This window comes from Notolepis coatsorum, assembly GCF_963971535.1.
Source record: "Notolepis coatsorum genome assembly, chromosome: 6".
NCBI lineage: Eukaryota > Metazoa > Chordata > Actinopteri > Aulopiformes > Paralepididae > Notolepis > Notolepis coatsorum.
The window spans coordinates 173236814-173264565 of record NC_140170.1 but is presented as its reverse complement, the minus strand read 5'-3'; the positions used below and the strand labels follow the sequence as shown (position 1 = coordinate 173264565).

General features: G+C 41.9%; 1 protein-coding gene across 1 annotated transcript; it reads right to left on the bottom strand.

Moving 5' to 3' along the window:
* Window positions 1-5: 5 nt before the first annotated feature.
* nfs1 (NFS1 cysteine desulfurase) lies at window positions 6-19964 on the bottom strand. Its single transcript, XM_084316795.1, has 14 exons — window positions 19882-19964; window positions 19609-19751; window positions 17294-17370; window positions 16753-16869; window positions 13018-13101; window positions 12438-12590; window positions 9230-9323; window positions 8977-9111; window positions 6857-7014; window positions 5537-5642; window positions 4860-4941; window positions 4240-4323; window positions 3226-3315; window positions 6-2494 (listed from the first exon to the last, which is right to left on the bottom strand). Exons 1-14 carry the CDS (start codon window positions 19911-19913, stop codon window positions 2431-2433), a joined length of 1419 nt encoding a protein of 472 aa, XP_084172921.1. The 5' UTR covers window positions 19914-19964; the 3' UTR covers window positions 6-2430.
* Window positions 19965-27752: the final 7788 nt, after the last annotated feature.

Genomic DNA, 27752 nt, shown 5'->3' with positions numbered 1-27752 from the left:
CTGTGAAGCTGCTGTTTATTGCATTGTTGTAGCGAGTAATAGAGTGCTTGACAATAAAACAGGGTATACGTAACGTGACCATATAACTGCTTTAGACAAAATGACAGTGAAAACATTCACTTTACCCTCTGCTGTCCGGGAAACCTTACTCCAATGTCATGATTTATTTATTTTCACAATTTGTTTGCAGAGTGTGCAAAAGTTATTTACTGTAATTCTTAGTCATAAATTTAAACAAAATAATTTTGAGACACTGTGAACGAAACGTAAGCCTAGAATATGTTTGTTAACATGATAACTTTATAAACGATAGTGAAATAGTAACTTTTCAGGAAGCTTTCTAGCTTCAAACGGTGTTCCAGGAATCCAAGGAGAGTTTACCTGTTTACCCAATTATGAAAATATACTTTATTCACTTCTCTCTGACACAACTACATAATGCACCTGTAACTTTGAACTGGAGTAAAGGACAGAGATATATTTATACTGGCTGCTTGCTTTCCCTCAAATTGCGTTTCTGAAGAGCCAAGGCTTCCTGTGACAACAGACAGCACTGTGGTAGAAACTAGTGGTCGCTATCAGACTAAGTCACTGTAGATAAATATGACTGTTGTGCTTTAGTGAACAATCATTGTAGAATAGGAACACATACCCAAGGGGGATGAGGGAGAGAGAAGGAGCGAGAAAGAGTGACAGAAAGAGAGGGAGCGCTAGAGAATAACAAACTATACTATGATGGATCTCCAAAACTATGGCAGAACAATGAGCTAACTGCATGGGTTCATCTTCATAGGAGTAATCTCTGTATTGCACCTGTAGCCCAAACTCAATCTCTTTAATGGCATCGTTATGTAGTTCATATCATCCCAAGTTCTCTCATCTCATCAGTCCATCCATTACGATTCCTTTAACTTTAATTCTCTGTAGCCTTGACCATCATTAGACATCTGGAACCACTGTGTTTGATGATCATACGATAGATTTAGGAACCATCATAATATGGTTCTATTGTCATATTATGGTAGACTTAGGAACCATCATATGATATGGTAGACTTAGGAACCATCATATGGTAGACTTAGGAACCATCATGATAGATTTAGGAACCATCATATGATAGACTTGGGAACCATCATATGGTAGACTTGGGAATCATCATATGATGGACTTAAGAACCATCATAGATAGACTTAGGAACCATTATAGTCTTAGAAACCATCATATGATAGACGTAGGAACCACTGCGTTGTATGATCAAATGGTAGAGAACAGTAACAGAGTCATGAGAGTAACATAGTCCCAGTCAGGTAGGAGTTGGAGGAGAGGTTCTCTGAAGCAGTCTAAAATCACTGGTAGACCTCGAGAGAAGATCTCCGATCAAAGAGCGCGTTGTTCCGTTATCTCAGCCAGGAACTCCCCGCGCAGAACAGTCACGTCTCCCGGCAACAGTAGCTCCTTCTTACCGAGCAGCTATAATCAGAGCACATCATTAATATAACACAGTCATACAAAACAAAGTTCTGCCCGTAGAAAACATAAACCCAACTCTCAGGCTTACGGCATCACGACCCAGCTGAACCTCATCGGCGCAGAAATAGAATGGGTAGAATGGGCATTCCAATGAAAAAAATATAAATATTCTCGAGTGGTCTCTTGGCGGTGATGAAATTACACTCCAGCGGCGTCTCCACCTGAACACTAAGATGTCTTTTTTTCTCCAGTTACTGGCTACATGTAACAAATCATATCCATGACAGCAGGATCAGGATTCTAAGGCAGCCATCTTAGATGTACTGCTGTAAGACTTCCACAGAGAGAGGGACTGCTGTTTCCATCTGTTCTAATTCTATGCTTAGTGGTCTCCTGGGTGTTCAAACAAAAAAAAAACAATTCTGATTTATTTTGAACATATTCATTTGAGAGTTATTGAGTGTAAATGAGTTTGAATATGGCCACCAGCAATGTTATTGGGGAACGTAATCCTTGTGTTGTGTTAATCACAGCTCCATTAAATAATGTAGATGAAAAGACAACAATATCCTGTCTTATAAAGGACTGCTATACCTTATCATTTCACTGAGCTGTAATTAACACAAGGATTCAATGTCACCCGAAGACGTCACTGTCAAATTAATGTGTGCAAACGTGTTTATAGAGTTTTTGGATGTGTGTGATATTATGTGCAAAATAAATCAGTATTGTCAATCTTTAAACCTGTAAAGCTGAGTTTCTTGGGTGTTTTACTGCAGTCTGACAGGAGGAATGTCCTGCACTGGGACAGGGAGCTTGTGCGTGTTTGTTGACAGGAAGGAAGGGGGGCTGGTTGGTCCCCAGAATTCCTGGGAACCAACTGGGTCAACTTCATAGTTTTCCCTCATCACGGCCGTCACTGGTCTCTTGATTGGCCGAGAAGCAGGAAGTGAGGTGGTTCTAGTGCTGCGTCCACTTGATGCTCTTCAGGTCGATGCCCTCCTGAACCATCTCCCAGAGAGGACTGAGAGAGAGAGAGAATTATATATATATATAGAGAGAGACAGATATATATAGAAAGAGACCGATATATAAACATAATGTTTGGAAATCTGTGTTTGGTAGATTATTTCTCTGTTGTAACAATGCTTCTTGGCAATACATTTTATACCGTTGGAAAGCCTGTTTATTTACCTTTTAAATGGTGCCCCAAGAATGTATTGCCAAGAAGCATTGTTACAACAGAGAAATAATCTACCAAACACAAATTTCCAAACATTATGTTTTATGTTTATATATAGAGAGAATAAACAATTAAATAGGCAGATACATTACAACAACCTGATGAATTGCAGACCTTTTTAAAGCAGAAGTTAAAGAAAAGTAAGTCTGATCATCACATTTAAAACTAATCAATCTAATGAGTTGTTCATCAGCACATTTAAAACGAATCAATCTAATGAGTTGTTCATCAGCACATTTAAAACCAATCAATCTAATGAGTTGTTCATCAGCACATTTAAAACTAATCAATCTAATGAGTTGTTCATCACATTTAAAACCAATCAATCTAATGAGTTGTTCAGCAGATTTAAAACCAATCAATCTAATGAGTTGTTCAGCACATTTAAAACCAATCAATCTAATGAGTTGTTCAGCACATTTAAAAACGAATCAATCTAAGTCTCGGTGTCTTTCCATGATTCCTGAACGGAGATGAGAACAACAGACATGGACAGTTGGTTCAGTTCTCACCTCATCTCCCTCAGCCTCCTAACCTGATGGATACATTTATCTGCCGTGTAGTCCACCTCCTCCTCCGTACTGAACCGGCCAATACCAAACCTACACACACACACAATCAGATACAAAACAGCCTTTCACTAAAGGAATGCATATAGATTTGTAATTTTCTGATGTTAAATGAAGTAGTGGATGTATAGTCCAAGTGGGGGTCCTGAGGGGGGGGTGGGGGGAAGAGCGAGCAAGAGCCCATGTATTGTATTTATTATTTTTATGTCTTTTAATCATCTACATTCATTCTGATTTAATTACTGGACTGTCATTATTGTTATTATTATTTCTGTTATTGTCCTGTGATTTATCATTGATTATTACTGTTACTGTATTGTTTGTCTTGTTTCATGTTAAAAAAAGGGAAAATAAAAAACATTTGTTAAAAAAAAAACTGCCTTTCACTGTGGTAATTTTAACTTACTTTGAGTTGAGTTAGAAGTAGTAGTAGTAGTAATAGTAGTAGTAGTAGTAGTAGTAGTAGTAGTAGTAGTAGTAGTAGTAGTAGTAATAGTAGTAGTAGTAGTAATAGTAGTAGTAATAGCAGTAGTAGTATTCAGTCATCACACACAATACAATATGCACAATCATTCCAAACTGTAAATAATGTCAACAGTCTTTGATTTAGGCAGTGACTGAAAAGGTACAGGCTGGAGCATAATCCTTATACATGCCTGTATTATTATCAAATTAAGCCTCCAAAACAAAAACAGAAATAATAACAAAATAGAACATATTCACATTTGTAACCATAAAAAATTTATTTCCTTTGAACCCCTTTCTTAGCCATGTAGCCTGCTGGTGTTATGATAATATATTTGATTTGTAGGGGCGCTTTATAATTGTGGAACAAATCTCAAAGCGCTACAGTGTAAAAGAACATAAAAAACTAGGACGAGAGTAAAAAAGAAAAAAAAAACATAAAATGAGCAAGACTAAAACTAGTAAGGGGGTAAAAAGAACTCTGTGTTGTACCTGATGGAGGAGTGAGCCAGGTCCTCGTCCGTCCCGATGGCTCTCAGCACGTAGGACGGCTCCAGAGAGGCAGAGGTGCAGGCGCTGCGGACAGACACACAGACAACATGGCTGCTTTCATTGTGTCCCCGAAGGTCGGTGTCAGGGACGTTATGGACTCACTTCTGATGGCGTCCACTGTGGCAGATGCTCCGTGTGAACGGGAGAGACTAGACGCACTACTGTGGGGAACATACCCAGAATGCCCTGCCTTGCGCATGCGTGCTACGGTCATAGACCTTCTTTGTGATTGTAACATTACTAGAGCAACTAGCAACACTAGACCCATTTGACTGTAGTTGGCAAAGCCACGTTACATAGTATGCTAGTCGCTAACGTTACCACTCGGTTCCAATGCTGTGTTGTACTGTAGTCATTGTCTCTCCCCCCCCCCCCCTCCCGCTATGACACCCGAATTTCCCCAAGGGATCAATAAAGGAATATCTCATCTTATCTAGACTCTCCCACATGTGAACGAGATAATGCAAATATCTTCATTCACCATATTATGACCAAAGTGTATGGATATACAGTGTGTGTGTGTGTGTGTGTGTGTGTGTGTGTGTGTGTGTGTGTCTGACCTGCCAGACGACAGTGCTACATCCTTCAGGGCCATCAGTAGACTCTCTCCCTCCACATAGGCGAAGGACAAGTTGATGCAGCCTACACACAACCACACAAACATTAAATACTTTATTTAAATCCAAAGATCTATGTATATGATATGTGTGTGTGTGTGTGTGTGTGTGTGTGTGTGTGTGTGTGTGTGTGTGTGTATCAGACAGAGTGACAGAATCATTGGCGTAGCTGTGGCGAAACCTGTACGGAACGAGAGAGGAATTGAGTAAGAAAGAAGAGAAAAAGAGGAAGATTGTCGTCTGTGTGACCCCATGCTGTGTTTATCTACTTTTGGAACGAGGACCCTGCGGTGTGCTATAACCCCTGATCATATGGAACCCGCATGTGTATCGACCCCTGCTCGTCCGATGTCTGTTCTCACGCGCCCGTATGAGAACCGCTCTCTGTACCGAACCCTGCTAACGGACCAAGACGCTTCTCTGGAATTACGGACTGGCTGACGATCACACTAACCCCTCTGTTTCCCCTAAACAGCATTAAAACAGCTGTTAAACTTGCTTCTACTTTGTGCCGTGTGTGTTTTGTTAAATCCAATCTGGTGACAGCTCATAACACCCCAGAGTCATTCACAATATATATATATGTGTGTGTGTGTGTGTGTGTGTGTGTGTGTGTGTACCAGGGTATCTCTGCTCAGCGTCTCCGTTCATGATGACATCAGGGAGCTCTGACATGATCTTCTTCACCAGACGGTTAGCGAGTAGAGACACGCGGTGGTGGTCATACTGCAACACACACATATATATATGTATATATATATATATATATATATATATATACACACACACATACACATTAATCCATAATAATAAAAAACTAAAAGATGATAGTAGCCTGTATACAGTCCAAAGGGCCGTAGTAAATATGCATTATGGAAAGTATAGTAATTAGTAAATAGTATTATTAGGCCTAATCGTGTCACTGATCCCTGCAAAACCAGGAGGTCTGGTCAACATAGTTATGAATGTAATCTTTATGGCTCGCTGCTGCAAGAAAAAGCTTTAACACGGATAGTAAGCTATATAACCTAAGCTATAGATATATATATATACTGTTTAGTATTAAATATACTATAGAATATAATGTTGCAGCACACAGGTAGCAGGACATGTTTGGTTCCTCTTTACTGTTGAACAACTGCTTCAAGTCCCTTCAAGTTGTAGCTCAATGGATGTCCTCCATCACTGTCTCTATCCTCCATCACTGTCTCTATCCTCCATCACTGTCTCCATCCTCCATCACTGTCTCCATCCTCCATCACTGTCTACATCCTCCATCACTGTCTCTATCCTCCATCACTGTCTCTATCCTCCATCACTGTCTCTATCCTCCATCACTGTCTCTATCCTCCATCACTGTCTCCATCACTGTCTCTACCCTCCATCACTGTCGCTACCTGGCTTCCATCACTGTCGCTACCTTCCATCACTGTCGCTACCTTCCATCACTGTCTCTATCCTCCATCACTGTCTCTACCTTCCATCACTGTCTCTACCCTCCATCACCGTCTCTACCCTCCATCACTGTCTCTATCCTCCATCACTGTCTCCATCCTCCATCACTGTCTCTACCTTCCATCACTGTCACTACCCTCCATCACTGTCTCTACCCTCCATCACTGTCTCTATCCTCCATCACTGTCTCTATCCTCCATCACTGTCTCTATCACTGTCTCTACCCTCCATCACTGTCTCTACCTTCCATCACTGTCTCTACCTTCCATCACTGTCTCTACCCTCCATCACTGTCTCTACCTTCCATCACTGTCTCTACCTTCCATCACTGTCTCTACCCTCCATCACTGTCTCTACCCTCCATCCTCCATCACTGTCTCCATCCTCCATCACTGTCTCTAGATCCCACCACAGCGAGTGGGCAGGGCATAACGACACATCTTCTAGTCTCTCTATATATATATATGGTAGGGGTTGGTTTTCACCTCCAACTCCTGCTGGGCGATCTCACAGGCCGCTCCCAGGCCGACAGCCAGAGGCGTGGGGACGGTCCCAGAGCGCAGGCCCCTCTCCTGGCCCCCACCATTCTGTAAAGGCTCCAGGCGCACCCTGGGACGCCTCCGTATGTACAGAGCACCCACACCTGAGACACACACACACACACACAGAGGGACAAACACATGTAAACATAGGACATATAACACACGTCTAAAGAATGCTTTTAAAGACGCTGGGCGATAATTTTATATGATAATGATAACTAATCTTTCAATTATCAAAGGATCATACTGTAATTAAATCGTAACGTTGTGAATTGTGATACACAATTCCATTGTCTAAATTAACACATTCAGAGCCACGCCCCTATGCCCAAAACAGGCCGTTCCGTGCCAGCGCTTTAGTCAATGGGAGGACGGGGAAATTTGCGAACGCTTAAACTATATCTTAAATTATGGAGTATGGGTCTAATACACCAGTCGCTTATCAATGACTTGCTTGCAGTCAACATGTACGAAACGGATTGTTTTTTCATCTGAACATTTCCGTTTTGAATATGAGTATAGTTTGAGATTTCTAGTAATTCCAGAGAAATCCGCGATAATCACCCTTTAGTGGAATACACAAAATACGTTGTCATTTTCCGGCTGATTTATGAATCGTTTTCAAATAAACGCTAGATTATCGAGAGTATAGGTGTCCTTATGCACGATACAAAAGCGGGCTGAAAAATCGCTTATTCAGTGACTTGCTCAGCGCTAACGTCACACACACGCGCGCACGATGGCGGTGATAGGAACATCTGATTAAGCCAAGATTCGTAACATAAATTCCTTACCTCACATCAGATGTTCTGCAAAAAGATGAATCCAATTCCTGATCGCCATTCCAAATATCGATCGCGTTTATTGATCCAACGTTATAGTACGAAACACATAATTGACGCTGCTCTGAGGGTCCTCAGTCAATCTGGTAACACGATACTGCATGCCCGAGAAGCAAGACCCGGACCGGAGTTATTTTTTCGATGCACATTCCCAGTCAATCCAATCCAATGATGTGCAATACCATCCGGGAGACGATACGCGGCGGTATTTGCCCTTTTGCGAGCTCAGACCCATTCCCAATGATAACATCAGGTTGGATGGATGAAAATGAATGGATATCGCTAATAAAAGAAATAACGATTAAAACCCGACTATACTCGTGATTGGCACGGAACGGTTGGCTAGTTAACCCGACTATACTCGTGGTTGGCAATGAATGTGTTAATAATGACAAGTACAATTTCTCACAAAATTGGATCTGAAATATTTGGGGGAATTTGATTTGAAAATTGCAGTTTGGATTTTATGTCACGCTTTACATTACCACGCAGAGTTAGTTTGTTTGTTACATAGTACGTTAGTTAGTTAACTAGTTAGTTATGTGTGTAGATACAATATTTAGTTACTTAGTTATATTTATCTTTGGGTCCATATATATTTAGTTAGTGGCCTGAATAGTTAGTTATGTTCACCTTTGAGTCCATAGATATTTAGTTAGTGGCCTGAATAGTTAGTTATGTTCACCTTTGAGTCCATAGATATTTAGTTAGTGGCCTGAATAGTTAGTTATGTTCACCTTTGAGTCCATAGATATTTAGTTAGTGGCCTGAATAGTTAGTTATGTTCACCCTTGAGTCCATAGATATTTAGTTAGTGGCCTGAATAGTTAGTTATGTTCACCTTTGAGTCCATAGATATTTAGTTAGTGGCCTGAATAGTTAGTTATGTTCACCTTTGAGTCCATAGATATTTAATTAGTGGCCTGAATAGTTAGTTAGTTATGTTCACTTTTGAGTCCATAGATATTTAGTTAGTTAGTTAGTTAGGTAACTTTACCTTTGGCTCCATAGATATTTAACTAGTTAGTCTGTTTGTGTATTACATAGTTAGTTAGTTAGTTAGTTAGTTAGTTAGTTAGTTAGTTATGTTTACCTTTGGGTCTATAGATATTTAGCTAGTTAGTCTGTTTGTGTATTACATAGTTAGTTATGTTTACCTTTGGGTCCACATATATTTAGTTAGTTAGTTTCTTTGTTACATAGTTAGTTAGTTGTGTTTACCTTTGGGTCCATAGAGCTTGTGTCCACTGATGGACATGAGGTCAATCTTGCAGTCGGTAACATTCATGGGAATCTTACCCACCGCCTGAGCTGCATCCGTATGGAAAAACACTCCCTTAGAACGACAGATCTGACCTGAGGAGAAGAGAAGAGAAGAGAAGAGGTGCAAAAAGAATTAAAAGGTTGACAATTTGAATCATTTTCAATCAATTTAATTAGTGGTTAGGATTCATTAGTGAATTGCCATGGTTACCAATCTCGCTGATTGGCTGCTTGACTCCGATCTCGTTGTTGATGGTCATCACGGACACCAGAGACGTGTCTGGACGAATGGATGCCTTCAGGAGCTAAGACATACAAACACAATATATATCTTTTTTTTTTTTGATCCACTTTTTCTCCCATTTTTCCATATTTTCTCCCATCCCAATTTCGTATCATCCAATTCAACCCTCCCCTGTCACGAACGCTGTTTCTTGCCTCCCACAAGCCGGCTGCAATGTGGACTAAGTCATACATAGCACAAGTCCCCTCCGGTACTTGAGGTAACAGCAGTCGCATCTTTTCACCTGCGCAGCTCGATCTATCAGTGTCGAGGAGTAACGCGTGGGAGGCTCACGCTGCCCCCGACACTTCCTGATTCTACTGCGCAGGCGCACCAACCGACTTGTAGGAGTCGCTTGTTCACAACGTTCGATCCCCACCCTTCAGTTTTCCCTCCCCGTAATACGGCCAATGTGTATTACTGCGGACGACCAGCCAAACTGAAAAACAATGTGGAGAGCTGGATTCGAACACGCGAATCCTAGCGTCTCCACACTGGAGGCGAGTGCCTTGCCCACTACGCCACCTAGCCGCCCAAACACAATATATATCTTAAGAGTTTTTGTGCATGAGTGAGTGTGTGCATGTGAGTGAGTGAGTGAGTGTGAGTGAGTGAGTGAGTGAGTGAGTGAGTGAGAGCAAGAGAGAGATAAATCCCCCCAATAAATTCAGTCGTCGTCGTATGATGTCCTCAAATCAATTCTTCTCTGAAGAAACAATAACAACAGGAGAACAGCTGATGATCAGTATCTCCCAAGAGCGACAAAACACCCGGAATACTCTCTGATAGAGAAAACGGACATGTCAAAGAACAGCAAGAAAGCATGGGCCCTCATTCGCAAACTGGGAGGAGACCCGAAGAACACTGCAGCACCACTGCTGAACAAGTCGCCCACCAACTGCTGCCGAATGGAAAAGGCCCTAAGAAACGACAACAAAAAACCAAACTAGACCGTAAAACGTACCATGCAAACCCAGGCTTCACAAGACCTTTCACTATGACTGAACTGGAAACAACATCGCAACAGCGCAAATCAAGTACTTTGGAGAACAAACAAAGGTATGGCTCCTCAACCTATTCAATAACTGTATGGCTACACAGAAGCTTCCAAACATCTGGCTCAAGGCACATGCACTAGCACAGTGGTTCCCAAAGTCGGGGTCGCGACCCAAAGGTGGGCCGCGAGCAGCCACGGGAGGGCCGCGAGATGATAAAAAAAAATGTGTCAGGCCACTGAACTTAGAAGCAGGCCAGGACAGTGTTTCTAGTTGTATTCTAAAATTCTATTCTATTGTATTCTAAAATGTGACTATATGGTTTTATATTAACTTAATAAATAAACAAAAACGAAAAATCTACTTATTTCAACGAACATTTCAAACTAAATAACAGATTATGCACATAAAACGCTGAAAACAACCGAAGCAACAATAGTATTTTAATGAGGCTATTATTATTATTATTATCATTATTATTTTGCAACAAGTTAGCCCTCTCATAAATAGCACATATAAATTAATAACTAACTTGAACTAACTTAATAGGATTGAAGTGATATTTGGCTTAAAAAATCGGTCGCCTGGCAAAAAATAAATAAAAAAAACCTGACGATGTGCATTTGGCCGCGGCTCTCTGACGCCTTATTTTCTGGGTCCCGGCCTGAAAAGTTTGGGAACCCCTGCACTAGCACTCCTGAAACCTGGGAAGGACCCGTCTGATCCTAAAAGTTTCCGGCCAACCTCACTTCTATGTCACACATACAAGATGTTTGAGCGCCTGATACTGAACAGGATTTGCACCATCCATAGACGAGAAGATCATCCCAGAGAAAACAGGGTTCCGTCCAGGCAACTCAACAACCCGCCAACTCGTCAACCTCACTCAACACATTGAGGATGGCTTTGAGACATCTGATTTGTGAAATGAACACTGAATGTGAAATAAACATGCAATATAAAAAAGAAACCCATCATCATCATCGTTATTATCTTGTTGTTTTTGTTGTCTCGTCAGTAGAAGTGATAAAGAGTCGTGAGTTGGAGATAGATGAGCCGAGACCTCTCTACGTGGACTTCCAGGCCACTACCCCCCATGGTACAGAACTGACCAATAATAATAATATGTTATTATTAGTCATACCGTAATATCATGATAAACAAATACATCACATGATGTAAGTTCTGTGTACTTACTTACACTGTAAGGTATGTGTAATTACACTGTACAATGCTGGCTGTATTATAAAGTGTTACCAAATATCTTTATTTAGGCGCACTGCTAGAGCTTTCAAATATACAGAATATACTAGGACAGTAGCAAATATACAGAATATCAACATAGACTACACACAGTGATCATCCATGAGTTAATGCTGCTGCTCATCACACAACAAGGCTTGCTGATGCATAATGATAACTGACTACAAATACAGCGCACCTGCATGATAACTGTCATTTACTCATCATTAGTAGTAATGTTGAACTTCATGTCCACAGTACAGTACAGGACAGATAGATTACCAGTGCTGTTTTCGTGGACTTGTCTGCTGCCTACGACACAGTCAACCACAGACGACTCCTATGTAAGATCCTGGAGATCACAAAAGACCCGGACCTAACGGAGCTAATGGAAGCCATGCTCCAGAACCGCAGATTCTATGTCGAATTGGGGGGGGAAACGTAGCAGATGGCTCAACAAGAAGAATGGCCTCCCACAAGGCAGCGTGCTTGACCCACTTCAGTACAACATCTATACAAACGACCAACCCAGAGATGATGTCACTCATCGGTTTGCCCTCCCACCAGGAGATAACAACTGGGCAAAATGGAAGTGCCTGAACAGACTCCGCTCAAGTGTTGGCCGTTCCAGGGAAGCCCTAAGCAGACAGGGTTATCTTAGTGGCCCCAACCACAGGCGACTGTGGCAGAGAACCCCAGACCATGGAGCACCTCCTTCGATGTCCTCTGTTAGGTGGACCCTGCACAGCAAAGGACCTAGCACTCTACAACATCAAGGGACAGCAATGTACCAAGCACTGGCTGGACGTTATATATAGCTTCGTATATGGACACGAAAAGAAAAATATCAAAGAGTAATTGATTATTGTATTTGTGTCTGTGTGTGTAAGTGTGTCTACCTCCAGATCTATGAGTCCGTTGGTCTGAACAGGGAGGTATGTGACTTGGAAGCCCTCTGACTCCAGGACGCGACAGGAGTCTAACACACACTTGTGTTCCGTCTGGGTGGTGATCACATGCTTCTTCTTCGACTTGTAAAACCGAGCCACGCCCTGCACGCAAAGAATCATGGGAGAAGACCATCACAAGCAGAAGTTTACAACCAATCAGACGTCTAGGAGTGTAATAACATTGTCTCATTGGTTAGGAGGGGGAGAGGAGAGAGGAATAGAATAGAAATACTTTAATCATCCCGAGGGAAATTTGGCACCACGAATCGCTCATAGTAAACATTTAGGTAGACAAAACAAATCATGAATAAGAATAAGAAAAAATTGCCTAAGAATAAAGAATAAAATAAGCCTAAGAATAAAATAATAATAAAAAAAATTAAATTAAATTAAAATAGAAGGAGGTCCCAAGACAGTAAGTAGAGAAAGACAGAACAAAAAGAAAGAGGAGAAGAGGACATGTGGAGACCAGATAGGACAAGACAGTAGTAGAGAAGTGAAGAGAGGAGTGTTTTAGTATCAGTCCTACTTTAATAGACATGTTGTTGGATTCTGTGGCGCCGCTGGTGAAGATGATCTCTCTGGGGTCTGCAGCGATCAGATCAGCCACTTGCTGAGAAGAAACACAGACAGCAAGCCATTTGGTTTAGGGTTTTTCTCTTCCATATCTAACTACCTTTCACCCCGACAGAGGGAAACGGTGACGTTCAAGGGTTCAAGCTTAGCATGTGCACCAAGGAATGGTATTAAAAAAGGAGCTAACATTTATAATACACGTTTAAAACTGTATCAATGATTTGGAAACAGGTGCATCCTTCCACCCTCTAAACGTGTGCATCCTTCCACCCTCTAAACGTGTGCATCCTTCCACCCTCTAAACGTGTGCAGCCTTCCACCCTCTAAACATGTCGTTCCACCCTCTAAACATGTCGTTCCACCCTCTAAACATGTCCTTCCACCCTCTAAACATGTCGTTCCACCCTCTAAACATGTCGTTCCACCCTCTAAACATGTCCTTCCACCCTCTAAACATGTCCTTCCACCCTCTAAACGTGTCCTTCCACCCTCTAAGGGCCCGCGTCCACCTAGCGCATATTTCTCCGTGAAACATGCTGGGAGTGCGCCGGCAGCGCTGGCATGCAGCGCATCTTGTAGATGACAGAGAGAAATCTACAGCCATGCCGCGGTTTTGCACATATTATAGCATATTTGAATAACTTTATTGTATATTAATTATATATATAGTTATTGCCTGACACCACAGTTCGCCCTTTGCTTTTTATTAGCTTTTTAGTAGTGTATTCGTGTAGTTATTATTATTAGTTTTGTCGCGAATCTCAATGGTCTGTGAGAGACAGCCAGACAGGCAGGCAGCTCCGGTGTCAGGTTACAAACAGAGTGGTAGATGAATGGCTGTGATTGGTTGTCTGAAAATGAGCCCAGCGCATCGCTCTGAAAGTTGAGAAAGTTTCAACTTTCGGCCGCACGAAAAAGCTGAGAAAAGAAGCCGACGGCAGCGCACTTCCTAGAGGCGGCCGCATGCGCTCCCTCCCCATTGGAATACATTGAAAACAGATGCGTGCGGTCAGAAATATGCGCCAAGTGGACGCGGGCCCTGAATGTGTGCATCCTTCCACCCTCTAAACGTGTACAGCGTTCCACCCTCTAAACGTGTCCTTCCACCCTCTAAACGTGTCCTTCCACCCTCTAAACGTGTCCTTCCACCCTCTAAACGTGTCCTTCCACCCTCTAAACGTGTCCTTCCACCCTCTAAACGTGTCCTTCCACCCTCTAAACGTGTCCTTCCACCCTCTAAACGTGTCGTTCCACCCTCTAAACATGTCCTTCCACCCTCTAAACGTGTCGTTCCACCCTCTAAACATGTCCTTCCACCCTCTAAACGTGTCCTTCCACCCTCTAAACGTGTCCTTCCACCCTCTAAACGTGTCCTTCCACCCTCTAAACGTGTCCTTCCACCCTCTAAACGTGTCCTTCCACCCTCTAAACGTGTCCTTCCACCCTCTAAACGTGTCGTTCCACCCTCTAAACATGTCCTTCCACCCTCTAAACGTGTCCTTCCACCCTCTAAACGTGTCGTTCCACCCTCTAAACGTGTCCTTCCACCCTCTAAACGTGTCCTTCCACCCTCTAAACGTGTCCTTCCACCCTCTAAACGTGTCCTTCCACCCTCTAAACGTGTCCTTCCACCCTCTAAACGTGTCCTTCCACCCTCTAAACGTGTCCATCCACCCTCTAAACGTTTCGTTCCACCCTCTAAACGTGTCCTTCCACCCTCTAAACGTGTCCTTCCACCCTCTAAACGTGTCCTTCCACCCTCTAAACGTTTCGTTCCACCCTCTAAACGTGTCATTCCACCCTCTAAACGTGTCATTCCACCCTCTAAACGTGTCATTCCACCCTCTAAACATGTCCTTCCACCCTCTAAACGTGTCATTCCACCCTCTAAACGTGTCATTCCACCCTCTAAACATGTCCTTCCACCCTCTAAACGTGTCATTCCACCCTCTAAACCAGTGGTGCCCAACCAGTCGATCGCGGGCTGATTTCAAGTAGATCTTGATTAATAAAATTTGATTATTAGAAAAAAAAAAAAAAAAAAAAATTGCTAAATCAACTCTGCCTCTCCTTGTTAACTACAACAAGCAATGCTGTTTGTTATTTAAGATGAGGTCGGACTCGGCACTGACAGATTTGTGTTCATTATGCTGCTTTTATAAAGCCTCAAATGACGGCTTAATTTTGGCTGGTAGCTCTCGGCTAGGTGGTAAATTAAAAAGTAGATCTTGGTTCAAAAAAGGTTAGGCACCCCTGCTCTAAACGTATCGTTCCACCCTCTAAACATGTGCATCCTTCCACCCTCTAAACGTGTGCATCCTTCCACCCTCTAAACGTGTGCATCCTTCCACCCTCTAAACGTGTGCATCGTTCCACCCTCTAAACATGTGCATCGTTCCACCCTCTAAACATGTGCATCGTTCCACCCTCTAAACATGTGCATCGTTCCACCCTCTAAACATGTGCATCGTTCCACCCTCTAAACATGTGCATCGTTCCACCCTCTAAACATGTGCATCGTTCCACCCTCTAAACATGTGCATCGTTCCACCCTCTAAACATGTGCATCGTTCCACCCTCTAAACGTGCATCCTTCCACCCTCTAAACGTGTCCTTCCACCCTCTAAACGTGTCCTTCCACCCTCTAAACGTGCATCCTTCCACCCTCTAAACGTGTGCATCGTTCCACCCTCTAAACGCATCCTTCCACCCTCTAAACGTATCGTTCCACCCTCTAAACGTGCATCCTTCCACCCTCTAAACGTATCGTTCCACCCTCTAAACGCATCCTTCCACCCTCTAAACGTGTGCATCCACCCTCTAAACGTGTCCTTCCACCCTCTAAACGTGTCCTTCCACCCTCTAAACGTGCATCCTTCCACCCTCTAAACGTGCATCCTTCCACCCTCTAAACGTGCATCCTTCCACCCTCTAAACGTGCATCCTTCCACCCTCTAAACGTGCATCCTTCCACCCTCTAAACGTGTGCATCGTTCCACCCTCTAAACGCATCCTTCCACCCTCTAAACGTATCGTTCCACCCTCTAAACGTGCATCCTTCCACCCTCTAAACGTATCGTTCCACCCTCTAAACGCATCCTTCCACCCTCTAAACGTGTCCTTCCACCCTCTAAACGTGTCCTTCCACCCTCTAAACGCATCCTTCCACCCTCTAAACGTATCGTTCCACCCTCTAAACGCATCCTTCCACCCTCTAAACGTGTCCTTCCACCCTCTAAACGTGTCCTTCCACCCTCTAAACGTGTCCTTCCACCCTCTAAACGTGTCCTTCCACCCTCTAAACGTGTGCATCCTTCCACCCTCTAAACGTGTGCATCCTTCCACCCTCTAAACGTGTCCTTCCACCCTCTAAACGTGTCCTTCCACCCTCTAAACGTGCATCCTTCCACCCTCTAAACGTGTCCTTCCACCCTCTAAACGTGTCCTTCCACCCTCTAAACGTGTCCTTCCACCCTCTAAGCGTGTCCTTCCACCCTCTAAACGTGTCCTTCCACCCTCTAAACGTGTCCTTCCACCCTCTAAACGTGTCCTTCCACCCTCTAAACGTGTCCTTCCACCCTCTAAACGTGTCCTTCCACCCTCTAAACGTGTGCATCCTTCCACCCTCTAAACGTGTGCATCCTTCCACCCTCTAAACGTGTGCATCCTTCCACCCTCTGATCGGTACCTTCCTGGCTTTCTCCATGGCCGCCTCGCTCTCCCAGCCGTAGGCGTGGGTCCTGGAGTGAGGGTTACCATAGTAGTTCACCTGGTAGGGCAGCATGGCATCCAGCACCCTGGGGTCCTACACACACACACACACACACACACACACACACACAATCTTTGTCTCTGCATGTCCACACTACTACGCAACCTTGGATTTTGCTAAAGAAAACAAGGTCTGTACTGTACTATGGACATAAAGTTCAGTCAGTTTTACGTTATCATGCAGTGGCGCTGTATTTGTAGTTAGTTTGGTGGTGAGCGCCTTGCCCACTGCACCACCTAGCCGCCCTCATATTCTGTATATTTGAAAGCTCAGGCAGTGCGCCTAAATAAAGATATTTGGTAACACTTTATAATACAGCCAGCATTGTACAGTGTAATTACACATAACTTACAGTGTAATTATTACACAGAACTTACATCATGTGATGCGTTTGTTTATCATGATATTACGGTATGACTAGTAATAATAACATATAGGATGGTGGTCAGTTCTGTACCATGGGGGTAGTGGCCTGAAAGTCCATGTAGAGAGGTCTCAGCTCATCTATCTCCAACTCACGACTCTTTATCACTTCTGTTGACAAGACAACAAAAACAACAACAACATAATGAGATAATAACAATGATAACAATTATATTTACCTTTTACATTTTGTCATTTAGCTGACGCTTTTATCCAAAGCGACTCACAGGATCTGTACGACAAGTCAGCAGGAAGGGTACGACTCTTACAACTGAGTAACAATGTTCATCAAACAGTGCTGAAACTTGGGTGCTGCAGTGATGAGTGCATAGTAGTAAAGACATATTAGTATAGTAGGAAGAGTGCATGACAGCAAGAATGTTTATTTCACATTCAGTGTTCATTTCACATTGGTCATTAAGTGTTTATATCTTCCAATCATCAGGGGAGGTAGACTATATATACAGTGGTGGCCAAAATTATTAGAACACCTGATAGATCTGAAAACATTGACCGTTTCTTGCCTCCAAAACATGATTTAATTTCATATCATAATGTTCATGAAACATGCAGATGGTTGCTCTGAGCCCAACAAATATCAGATGAAGTGAGTCCTACTGTTTTTATCCACTTAACTAATATTTGGTACGTCCACCTTTTGCAGCATAGTCTCTCTGGCATAGTGTCAATATATTTCCTGAGAACTTCAACACTAATGTTACCCCATGCCTTCTGAAACTCAAGCCAACGGCTTTCCTTTGAATGTACAATAGATCTATCCAGTTTATTGTCCAACTCGCCAAATTGCTCGATGGGGTTGAGGTCCGGACTTTGAGGGGGCCAGTCCATCATTTTCAATGTTCCAACAGATTCCTTCTGTCGCTGGTAGTTCCGGCAATAGTTAGAAGAATGTTTAGGGTCATTGGGTCATTCCAGCGTCTTTGGGTTACTGAAAAGCGCTTTATAAATTAAATGTATTATTATTATTATTATTATTATTATTATTATTATTATTATCATTATTATTATTATTATTATTGTCCTCTTGGAAAATAAATCGAGGCCCAATAAGACGACTCCCAGATGGTACTCCGTGCCTCACCAGAATGTTGTTGTTGTGGTATACTTTCTTATCCATGATGCCATACATTTTCACCTGTTCCTGAGGCTCAAATTGCACCCCACACCATAATACTACCCCCTCCGTGTTTAACTGTTGGCAAGAGACACTCGTTTTTATATCTCTCCCCCTTCCTCCGTCGAACATACACTCTTCGCTTGTTGCCAAACTGTTCAAACGTGGACTCATCAGTTGACAACACTTTATAACAATCTTCCTTTGTTCATTTCTTGTGTTCTTTTGCAAATTTCAGGAGTTTCACTCTATTTTTCTCTCTCTGTAATTCTTTCTTTGCTGCTATTCTGCCAACAAGTCCTTGTTCTCCCAGTTTCCAACGCACAGTTCTTGAAGACACTGTTGCACCATTAGTCATTGTGGTGTTGATCTCGTCACGCAGTTTCTTCGTTCCTACTGATCCATTTTGAGATGCTTCACTTGTCTGTCTAAAAGTTTATTTTTTCTACCTCTCCCCTTTTCGGTTCTGGCGTGAATTGGTGGCATCATGGTGGTCTAAAGTGTACTTACAGTGCTTGGATTGCATCTCAAGTCCTTGGCTATGCGGCGGTAACTCCAGCCAACATAAAAAAGAGCCTTTATTCGAACCCGTTGCTCACTAGTTAGCTCCTTCTTCACCTTAGCCATGTTCAAAGAGCAACATGTGCTTCAAGACTACTTCTAGAGGCTTTGAATGTATACCAATTGGTGGTGTGGCCTCAGTGACAAAATATGCCAAGTGTTCTAACAATTTTGCCCACCTCTGTATAGGTAAATATACAGCATTAGTGTACATGCTATCATACAGAGATGATGGATTTTTTTTTTTTTATATTGCATGCATTTCACATCCAGTGTTCATTTCACGTTGGTAATTAAGTGTATAGCTTCCAAACATCTGAGTGTGTCAGTTAGAGACTACTGGCTACCGTTAGAAGAAGGAAACCATGTGAAGACAGAAAGCAAGTCAACTGACAACAACCAGATAGAAATGAAACTGCGCCATTGGAGAGATTAGCCACATGATTGATTGATTGATTGATTGAAAACTTTATTAACAGATTGCAGAATGGGTACAATACAGTACAGCTCAATACAATACAATTGTTAAGGGGATGCAGACCAGAGAAAGACTTTCGTCTTGTTTATTACATCAGGGTCCCCTATTTTCAATTCATCATATAATGCTAGCTAGCTAACGTAAAAATACTGTCCATATATATTATATTCCTTACCCTTCTCGACTGCAGTGGCATAGCTGAGCCTGTGGCCCGGGAGAGTCCTCCTGATGGAGCCCAGCAGCCTGGAGGTCACCGTCCTGCCCGGAGAAAGCATCTCTGACCCGGTGGGCTGGTTGTGACCCGAGTACCTCGCTAACCTGTCAACACACACAACAACAACAACACATTAACAACAACAGACACGACGCGTTTAGGACGACAACTCTGGTTGAAAGGAGCAACGATTTAGTGTGAATGAAAATATACTTTTTATAAAAGGCTTATTACCTTCTCAGGGGCTGAAATAGCCCAAGAAGCATGGGATGGAAGACGCCACTGCCAGGCAAACAGACCGCGGATCAATTATGTAAACAACGTCATCGTTTAGACTTCCGGTCGGAATCTTTGAAAATAAAAGCTCTCATTCCAATTCTATAAAAATGGACGAAATTGTATTGGATTACATTCTAAATGTATTGTCATTATACAGCATAAGTACATTACAACGGAAATAAGTTTGACATTCAACCAGAGTGCAAATGTAACAGGAAAGTGCAATAGTAATATACAATGTACAGGTGATTATAGAAGGGTTTATTGCATTTAAGATACATTATCCTTTTTATATGATAGTGCTTGTAAGAATTGTACTCTCAAACTATAAGCTTGCTCTCCCACTCAGACCGATAAAACGAGCCAATTTCAAAGCTCAGTAAAAGTTAAATTAAGTCATTGCAACTCAAACTGAGTAGATACATGCAGATTCATACTTCTTATTTCATGGGAAACTGCTGTTTAAGACATATCTGTGGAAAATGTACTGCTGATGGCGTTTAAAGAAAAGACAACTCTGCAGGCCTTGGATACTACGTCCATTTCGTGACTGTATTTATTTACTGTATATTTTATTCAATTTGTATTCTATTTTATTTTATTCTTAGGCCGTTTTTTTTGTTATTCTTACCCGTGACTTGTTCTGTCTCTAAATGTTTAATGTGAGCGATTTGCAGTGTCAAATTTCCCTTGGGATAATAAAAGTATTTCTATTCTATTCTATTCTATTCTATTCTATTCTATTCTATTCTAGCCTAGTACACCTAAATATGTACTCCCCTTTCGCTGACCAGTGGATGTTTAGCTTGCAGTGTGGGTACACACATCCAGTGGTACAGAGACGTAGATGGGTTTCAGAAGAGGGCAGCCATACCTGAAGCATAATAATGGAACAGCATTATAATAATGGAACAGCATCTGGAACAGCATCCCCATGTCCATTAAATCTGCCCCCTCCATCGAGTCTTTTAAATCAAATCTCAAAACCCACCTACTGTATATCGCCTGGCCTTCCCTGACTCACTTTGACTCTTGCATGTTGTTGTGTTGTTCTGTTTTCCTTTGTCTATCCGTTGATTGTTTTTTCTGTTTATTTTATACTTTTCTTTGTTCTTAGCTTAGCTATGTGAAGCACTTTGGTTGACAAGCGTCATGTCTAAATGTGCTATATAAATAAATTTGATTGATTGATTGATTGATAATAGTAGTATTGATGTTTGCACACAACTGAATGAATGAATGAATGAATGAATGAATGAATGAATGAATGAATGAAAACTTTATTTAACAGATTGCAGAATGGGTACAATACAGTACGGCTTAAGGGGATGCAGACCAGAGAAAGACGTTTGTCTTGTTTACATCAGGGTCCCCCATTTTCAATTCATATCGACATTTATGACATACAGATACACAACATACATGACATTTATGGCATAGGGACATAAGAGGTAAAAATAAATCTCGATTATTTCCTAGCTAGACACACTTATGTTTTGAATGTTAAAAACGCGACTGTGCCAAAATCGGAAGTGATATTCTAAACAACAGTATTTAGCTTGACAGATCTACAATGCCGCGGCGCTTACACAAGAGGTTCGGAAGGAAGGACAAGGCTCTGTTACCCCGGATGTATCCGCGTTCTCATTGGTTAATCTAAAACGTGGTGGTGAATTGTGAGGCGGGACCATGGTCATTCCTTTTATTTTCATTGGTTCTGGGACGAGACCAGGTCTACTTTCCGGAAGTTTACAATATTATCAATCACCCAATCAGAATGTGAGGTCATGAATGAATGAATGAAAACGTTATAGATTGCAGAATGGGTACAATACAGTACGGCTCAATAATACACACAATTGTTAAGGGAATGCAGACCAGAGAAAGACGTTTGTCTTGTTTACATCAGGGTCCCCCAATGCGCTTGGCCTAATGCATCTCACAGAGATAAAACTGGGAACGATGGCACGCGCACACACACCAAACATTCACCATTCCCTTCTGTTATTGTACTGAGAACGGCAACCCCATCATTAATTTCCTTTACTCAGTCGTACACAACCAAGGGTTCACACTGGGAGTGCTACATTCATACATACTATACATTCATACATATATTTATTATATCATGGTTGTGGTTTTTATTGGTGTTGTTATTTGCTGGGGATATAGGTTCATGAATTAATTTGTATATAGTGTGTAGGAAATTGTTAATGTATTGATGTCATGTGTAGCACCTGTGTAGGAAGTGTTAATTAATTATGTGTGGCACTTGTGTGAAGCCTGATGTGAGGCTACCAGGTGCATGAGGGCCGTTCTGGCCAGGCAGGGGGGGTCTTCACCTGCTCAGTTACAAAGTAGGTAACATAGTGAAGCTCCGTAAGTGTTTCGTTAGTCTGCTTATTATTGTGAGTTATTGGGGAACTAATTTTATATTGTAGGTATAGTGTATACTATTTTTGTTTTGTTATTTCGCTTGTGTCACTTTTTGTAACTGAATGTCACCTCTGCACCTTGGGAGGCCGGCGAACAAAAACACACCAACCATACTTTTTCCGACTACGCCATTGTTTGTGGGAGTTACAAAGAGATCTAGAGAGAACCCCACCACAGCATATCACAGTAATTGATTATACTAGATTTGTATTCATTATAATTAAAGTAATATTGCCAGTATCCCCCCCCTAAAATGTGTGGCCAAATACTAATATTAAATATCAATAGCAATCTTCACTGACAGAAAATTCAAGGCAGCACCTGAGTACATTAACCATGGCACGAGGAAAGTTTCCAGAACGTTTATGGTTTACTAATTTCCAGAGCAAGATAAGAATGGCTCTCAAAGGTCACATTGTCCCGGGCTAGTAGGTGAACAGACACACAGGCTTTGATTGATTGATTGAAAAGTTTATTAACAGATTGCAGAATGGGTACAGTACAGTACAGCTCAATACATACAATTGTTAAGGGAATGCAGACCAGAGAAAGACTTTCGTCTTGTTTACATCAGGGTCCCCCATTTTCAATTCATCATGACACACACGACATACAGATAGACAGTACTACATCTATACATTTATGACATACCAGATTTGCAAATACAGTACTGTTTGTGATACAAAAGGTGTCCAGGAAAAGAGTATACATTTGACATAGAAACTGTACATTGGAGGAGGTTGGGTAGGTGGGGTGGGGTTGGGTGGGTGGGTGGGGCTGTACATTGGAGGTGGGGGGGGGGGGTTGGGTAGGGGGGGGGACACTGTACACTGTACATTGGAATACTGACAAAGCCATACTTGGTCTTTACTGTACAACTGGGTTAGGACATTTGTAGGGGCCAGTTTCGAATTGCAGTCTCCCGTAGGTGTTCTTTGAAAGTAGGTTTTTGAAAGTGGGTTTAACATGATTTGTGGAGCTCCCTCTGGTGTTGTGATCGTGGTATTCACTGACCTTTGGGAAGTATTTTGACATGTACATGGGTACCTTGGTCGTGTAGTGTATCTTGTAGACCAGGCCCATTGCAAGTTGCTGTACTCTGTCGTCTACTCTAAGCCATCCTAGGTTGGCAAAGTGGGCAGGGGTGAGGTGGGTTCTAGGAGTCAGGTCAAGCAGTAGTCTGACTAGTTTGTTTTGAGATGTTTGTAATTTGGTTTTTAGTGCCTTTGAGGTGCTTTGGTACCATGAGGTGCAAGCATAGTCGTAGTACCCTTGAATGAGTGCTCCTGCCAGAGTCTTCAGGGTATTCTTGTTTACCAGAGAGGAGATCCGGTACAAGAATCGAGTTTGTTGGTTGACTTTTTTTATTACATTGGATGCCATTTTGTCACAGGAAAGATTAGCCTCTAGGATGGAACCCAGGTAGGTAATTTCATCTTTCCTTGTGACAATATTGTCACCCACTGTAACTGAGTGCCATTCAGTTCGGCATTACAGTAATAAAACACAACCACAACACTATGGTAACACAAATAAAGTGACGTTGTCCTCTGCCATGCATGACATGTAGAGGCAGATGACAGTCAGACATGTGAGTGGGGGCGTAGGAATGAACCTCAGAGGGGAACGAAACCTCCACACGTAGGATGAACCTTGTTCTGACAGACAGCCGAGAGCAGCAGGTGAGTGACAGACCAGGAGGCTAGATGACCAGAGTGCTGTTGCAAGATTCAAGATTGTTTATTGTCATATGCACAGGTAAACAGACAGTTTACCATACAATGACAATCTTACTTCACACAAAATCACAATACTTAACAAAGATTGTTTACAATTTAAATACAATTGAGTGCTAAAAAATAAGGTAAAAATAGATATTTAAAAAAAAAAAAGGTATGAGATATATACAAGGCACAGTGAGTAACATTGACGTTAGACAGACAGACAGACAGTATGGCAAAAGGGATCTAATTACACCATAGAACTCTCCACTCACAACACAAGTACACATGAGCGCACACACAGACACACCACTCAACGGCAACGGCTAAAACAATTCACTTTAAACAAAATGTCACTTTAAATAATGGAGAGTCACTTTAAAGGAAGGAGGTACTGTATAGTATAGTTTAGACACATTAAGAGTTAAAATTGTATATTGTATAGTAGTGTACATAGGAGGAACCAGTTTCTCAGGAACTTAGCATGTCTTTTTTTTTTATCATGCATATCTCTTGTGTCATACCTATTTTATTCTATGCCTATTTTATTATTGTATTTTGCACAAGCAATGTGGGCATGACCACCCGCATTTCACTTTATGCCCCCTATGTATGTGACAAATAAACCTCTTGATTCTTGATTCTTAAAAGTGTGGCAGTGAAAGGGTTAACCTCGTTCCCAGCTGGATACTATTGGGCTGTATCCCCTCTGTGCAGATAAACAACAGTTAACACCTTCCCCCCACGCATCTAGTTGGTTCATCTGCTCACTCCTCGGTGAGATAAACAACAGCCTGCTCCCCTCTGGTTGGTTCATCTGCTCACTACAATCTGCATACTTAATTGATGGAGCCTCCTCTCGTCTCTTCACCTGGAGGACACTCTCTCTAAACCCACTACACAGTTCAGCGGTATCGTCATGTGTTTTCAAGTCGCACACTGGTTTCCTTTTGCTGTAATAATTGGAATTATGGAATATCATAACTTTTACGACGAACAACAACCCGAAGAAGAAACGTTATGGTTAGCTAGTTAACACGAAGACACCGTTTTGGTAAGTTAAATTCCATTAAAATGCCCTCATACTTGTACAACGAGCGTTTCGCGGAGGACCAGTTCTTCAGAGTTAATTATGGGATTTTATTTTTTACCTTGTTGCTTCTATCTGTTATTTGGCTATAGCACTTAAAACGCTCGTTGTCACAACTCTTTTGACAAACACTTGGATTTCATAACTAATCTAATGTAGTTTTCTTTAGTGTACTAGGGGCGAGTTGTGATCATGTAGAAACATCACCGTTACGTCCTGGTGAACCACGGAATGTTTTTAAAGGAAGAGGCCTAGTCGACCATTCACACCTTCTTCATGAGCTCTGCTGCACTCCTGTTTACTGAACAGTTCCATGGGCATGGCCTTTACTTAATGTGTTCAACAGTTACTTAGTTAAATACAACCCATTGTCGTGTTAGTGTTTATTTTATGTACATGAAATGGCAAATAAATCACACGCAAATAAGCGTCTTAAACCGATTCCTAGTATGAACATGGGTGGGGGGCAGTAAACGGACACAGAGGAGGCAGTCAGTTTGAAGTGCAGTTGGCTTGTTTGTCCACCAGATGGAACCAGAGCTCGACGAAAACATAGCAATACATGAAAATGGAGTGAAAATAGATTAAAAAAAAAGACAAATTAATGACAGTCGCAAGGCCATTCCGTTATAGTTATTAATTTCCTTTTTGTCTGTATGATTCTGATCAAAATAACGTGTTCAATGTTTCTTCTATAGATTAATTAGTTTAGAGCGTTTACTCGTATCCTATTGGAGGGTGGCTTGCCACGTGACGAGGGCGAGTTGAGAAGTAGAATCTAATAATACAAATGTTCGTACAATCCACGTGGTTACATTCTATGCAAGTGAATATGCCGTTATTATATTATCGGACGCAACACTCATGTTGAGTGAGAGCACCATACTTTATACACGGACATTATTAAACAGAGTCTCTGCATAAACCACGACCCAGAGTGAGCTCTCCGCGAACGACCCCGCTCTGCCGGTCAGTTTAACGGTATCGCTTCTCGGCCTTTTGGCTAAGATCAAGTGTAGTATCTGTTCTTATCAGTTTAATATCTGATACGTCCCCTACCCGGGGACCATATATTAAATTGATTTTTGGAGCAGGGAGATGGAAAAGGGGCTTGCTCCGTCCACTCCACGCATCGACCTGGTATTGCAGTACCTCCAGGAACGGTGCACCCCCCCAACTCTGTCAAAATAAATGTCACCATAATAACGGTATCTGTGTGATTCCTTTAAGCCCGACGGGCCGGTACATGATGGCCGAGATTCATACCACGCCATAAATGTATCAATAGTACAGATGAATGAATGATCTTCTTTATTGTCATTGTCACAAGAGAATGGTACAACGAAATTTAAAATTCAGCCCTAGGTGCCAACACTTGGTAAGATGTGTGTATGAAGGAAGACTACAAAAAACAGCAGTGACTGTTTAACACGTAAAGACCTAGACACCATCACCAGTTGTAGGTTGTCTGAAGTGCAGTGTGTTAATATGAAAATTCACTAGAAGGCAGGATTTGGATGGAAAAAAAATGTCTGCATTCTAGTGAATTTTCATAGTAACACACTGCACTTCAGACAACCTACAACTGGTGATGGTGTCTAGGTCTTTATCTGTTAAACAGCTGAGAGCAGTCACTGCTGTTTTTTGTAGTCTTTTTCATACACGCATATTAACATCCCCACAAACTAACAAAGAACATGATCTATATCAAATTTGTAATTTATGGGTGGCTCCCCCCAAAGTATAATTAATTTTTTTTTTTTTTTTTTTTTTACTCACTGCGCACTCATTTCCGCAAATGAGTGCTCACCGAGTAAAAAAACACAGAAATTATACTTTGGGGGGAGCCATTATACTTTGGGGGTCCCCCAAAGTATTAACATGCAGTGGGAATCACTTCTGTACCGTTACACCCATATTACACAGGAACAGTCAGGTTAAAACACCCCTCTTGTTTTCACCTCTATCTCCCTTCACCCTCCTCCTCTTCTCCTTTCTCCCTTTTCCTCATCCCTCTTAACTCCTGTGTCCTGATTCAATGAAACAAGAACAACTAAAGAACGGCGTTCTGATGAAAATGTTAGATGAAATGTTGCCGTGTCCCTCCGTTACCTTTTGACCCAAACGCACATTCATCTGTAATCTGCTGTTCCTTTGAGGAGGAGACTCCTGAAGAACCAGAACTACAACCGGAAGAACCCAGACTCCTTCCAGAACCCTACGTCTACAACTGGAGCCACAATCTGCTTCAGAATCATCATTGGAACCAGTTGGAGAGCCGCCGCTGGTACCGATATCACCACCGATATCTATATCACCACCGATATCTATATCACCACCGGTATCTATATCACCACCGATATCTATATCACCACCGGTATCTATATCACCACCGGTATCTATATCACCACAGATATCTATATCACCACTGATATCTATATCTCCACTGATATCACCACCGGTATCTATATCTCCACCGGTACTAACGCATGTTTGCTTATTAAAAAAATTGTTGCATTCTATAATATAATAATTAGTGCCGTCAATAAATTAAAAGAAAATAACAAATTAATCTCAAT

What these genes read in the sequence shown, in the direction of transcription:
- nfs1 (XM_084316795.1), bottom strand. Translation starts at nt 19,913, where the DNA reads ATGCTTCTTGGGCTATTTCAGCCCCTGAGAAG. An exon ending in CCAACAACATGTCTATTAAA is followed by an intron (nt 12,591 to 13,017) that starts GTAGGACTGATA and finishes CTTTGCGTGCAG; the next exon opens with GGCGTGGCTCGGTTTTACAA. An exon ending in TCGCCCAGCAGGAGTTGGAG is followed by an intron (nt 5,643 to 6,856) that starts GTGAAAACCAAC and finishes TGTGTGTTGCAG; the next exon opens with TATGACCACCACCGCGTGTC.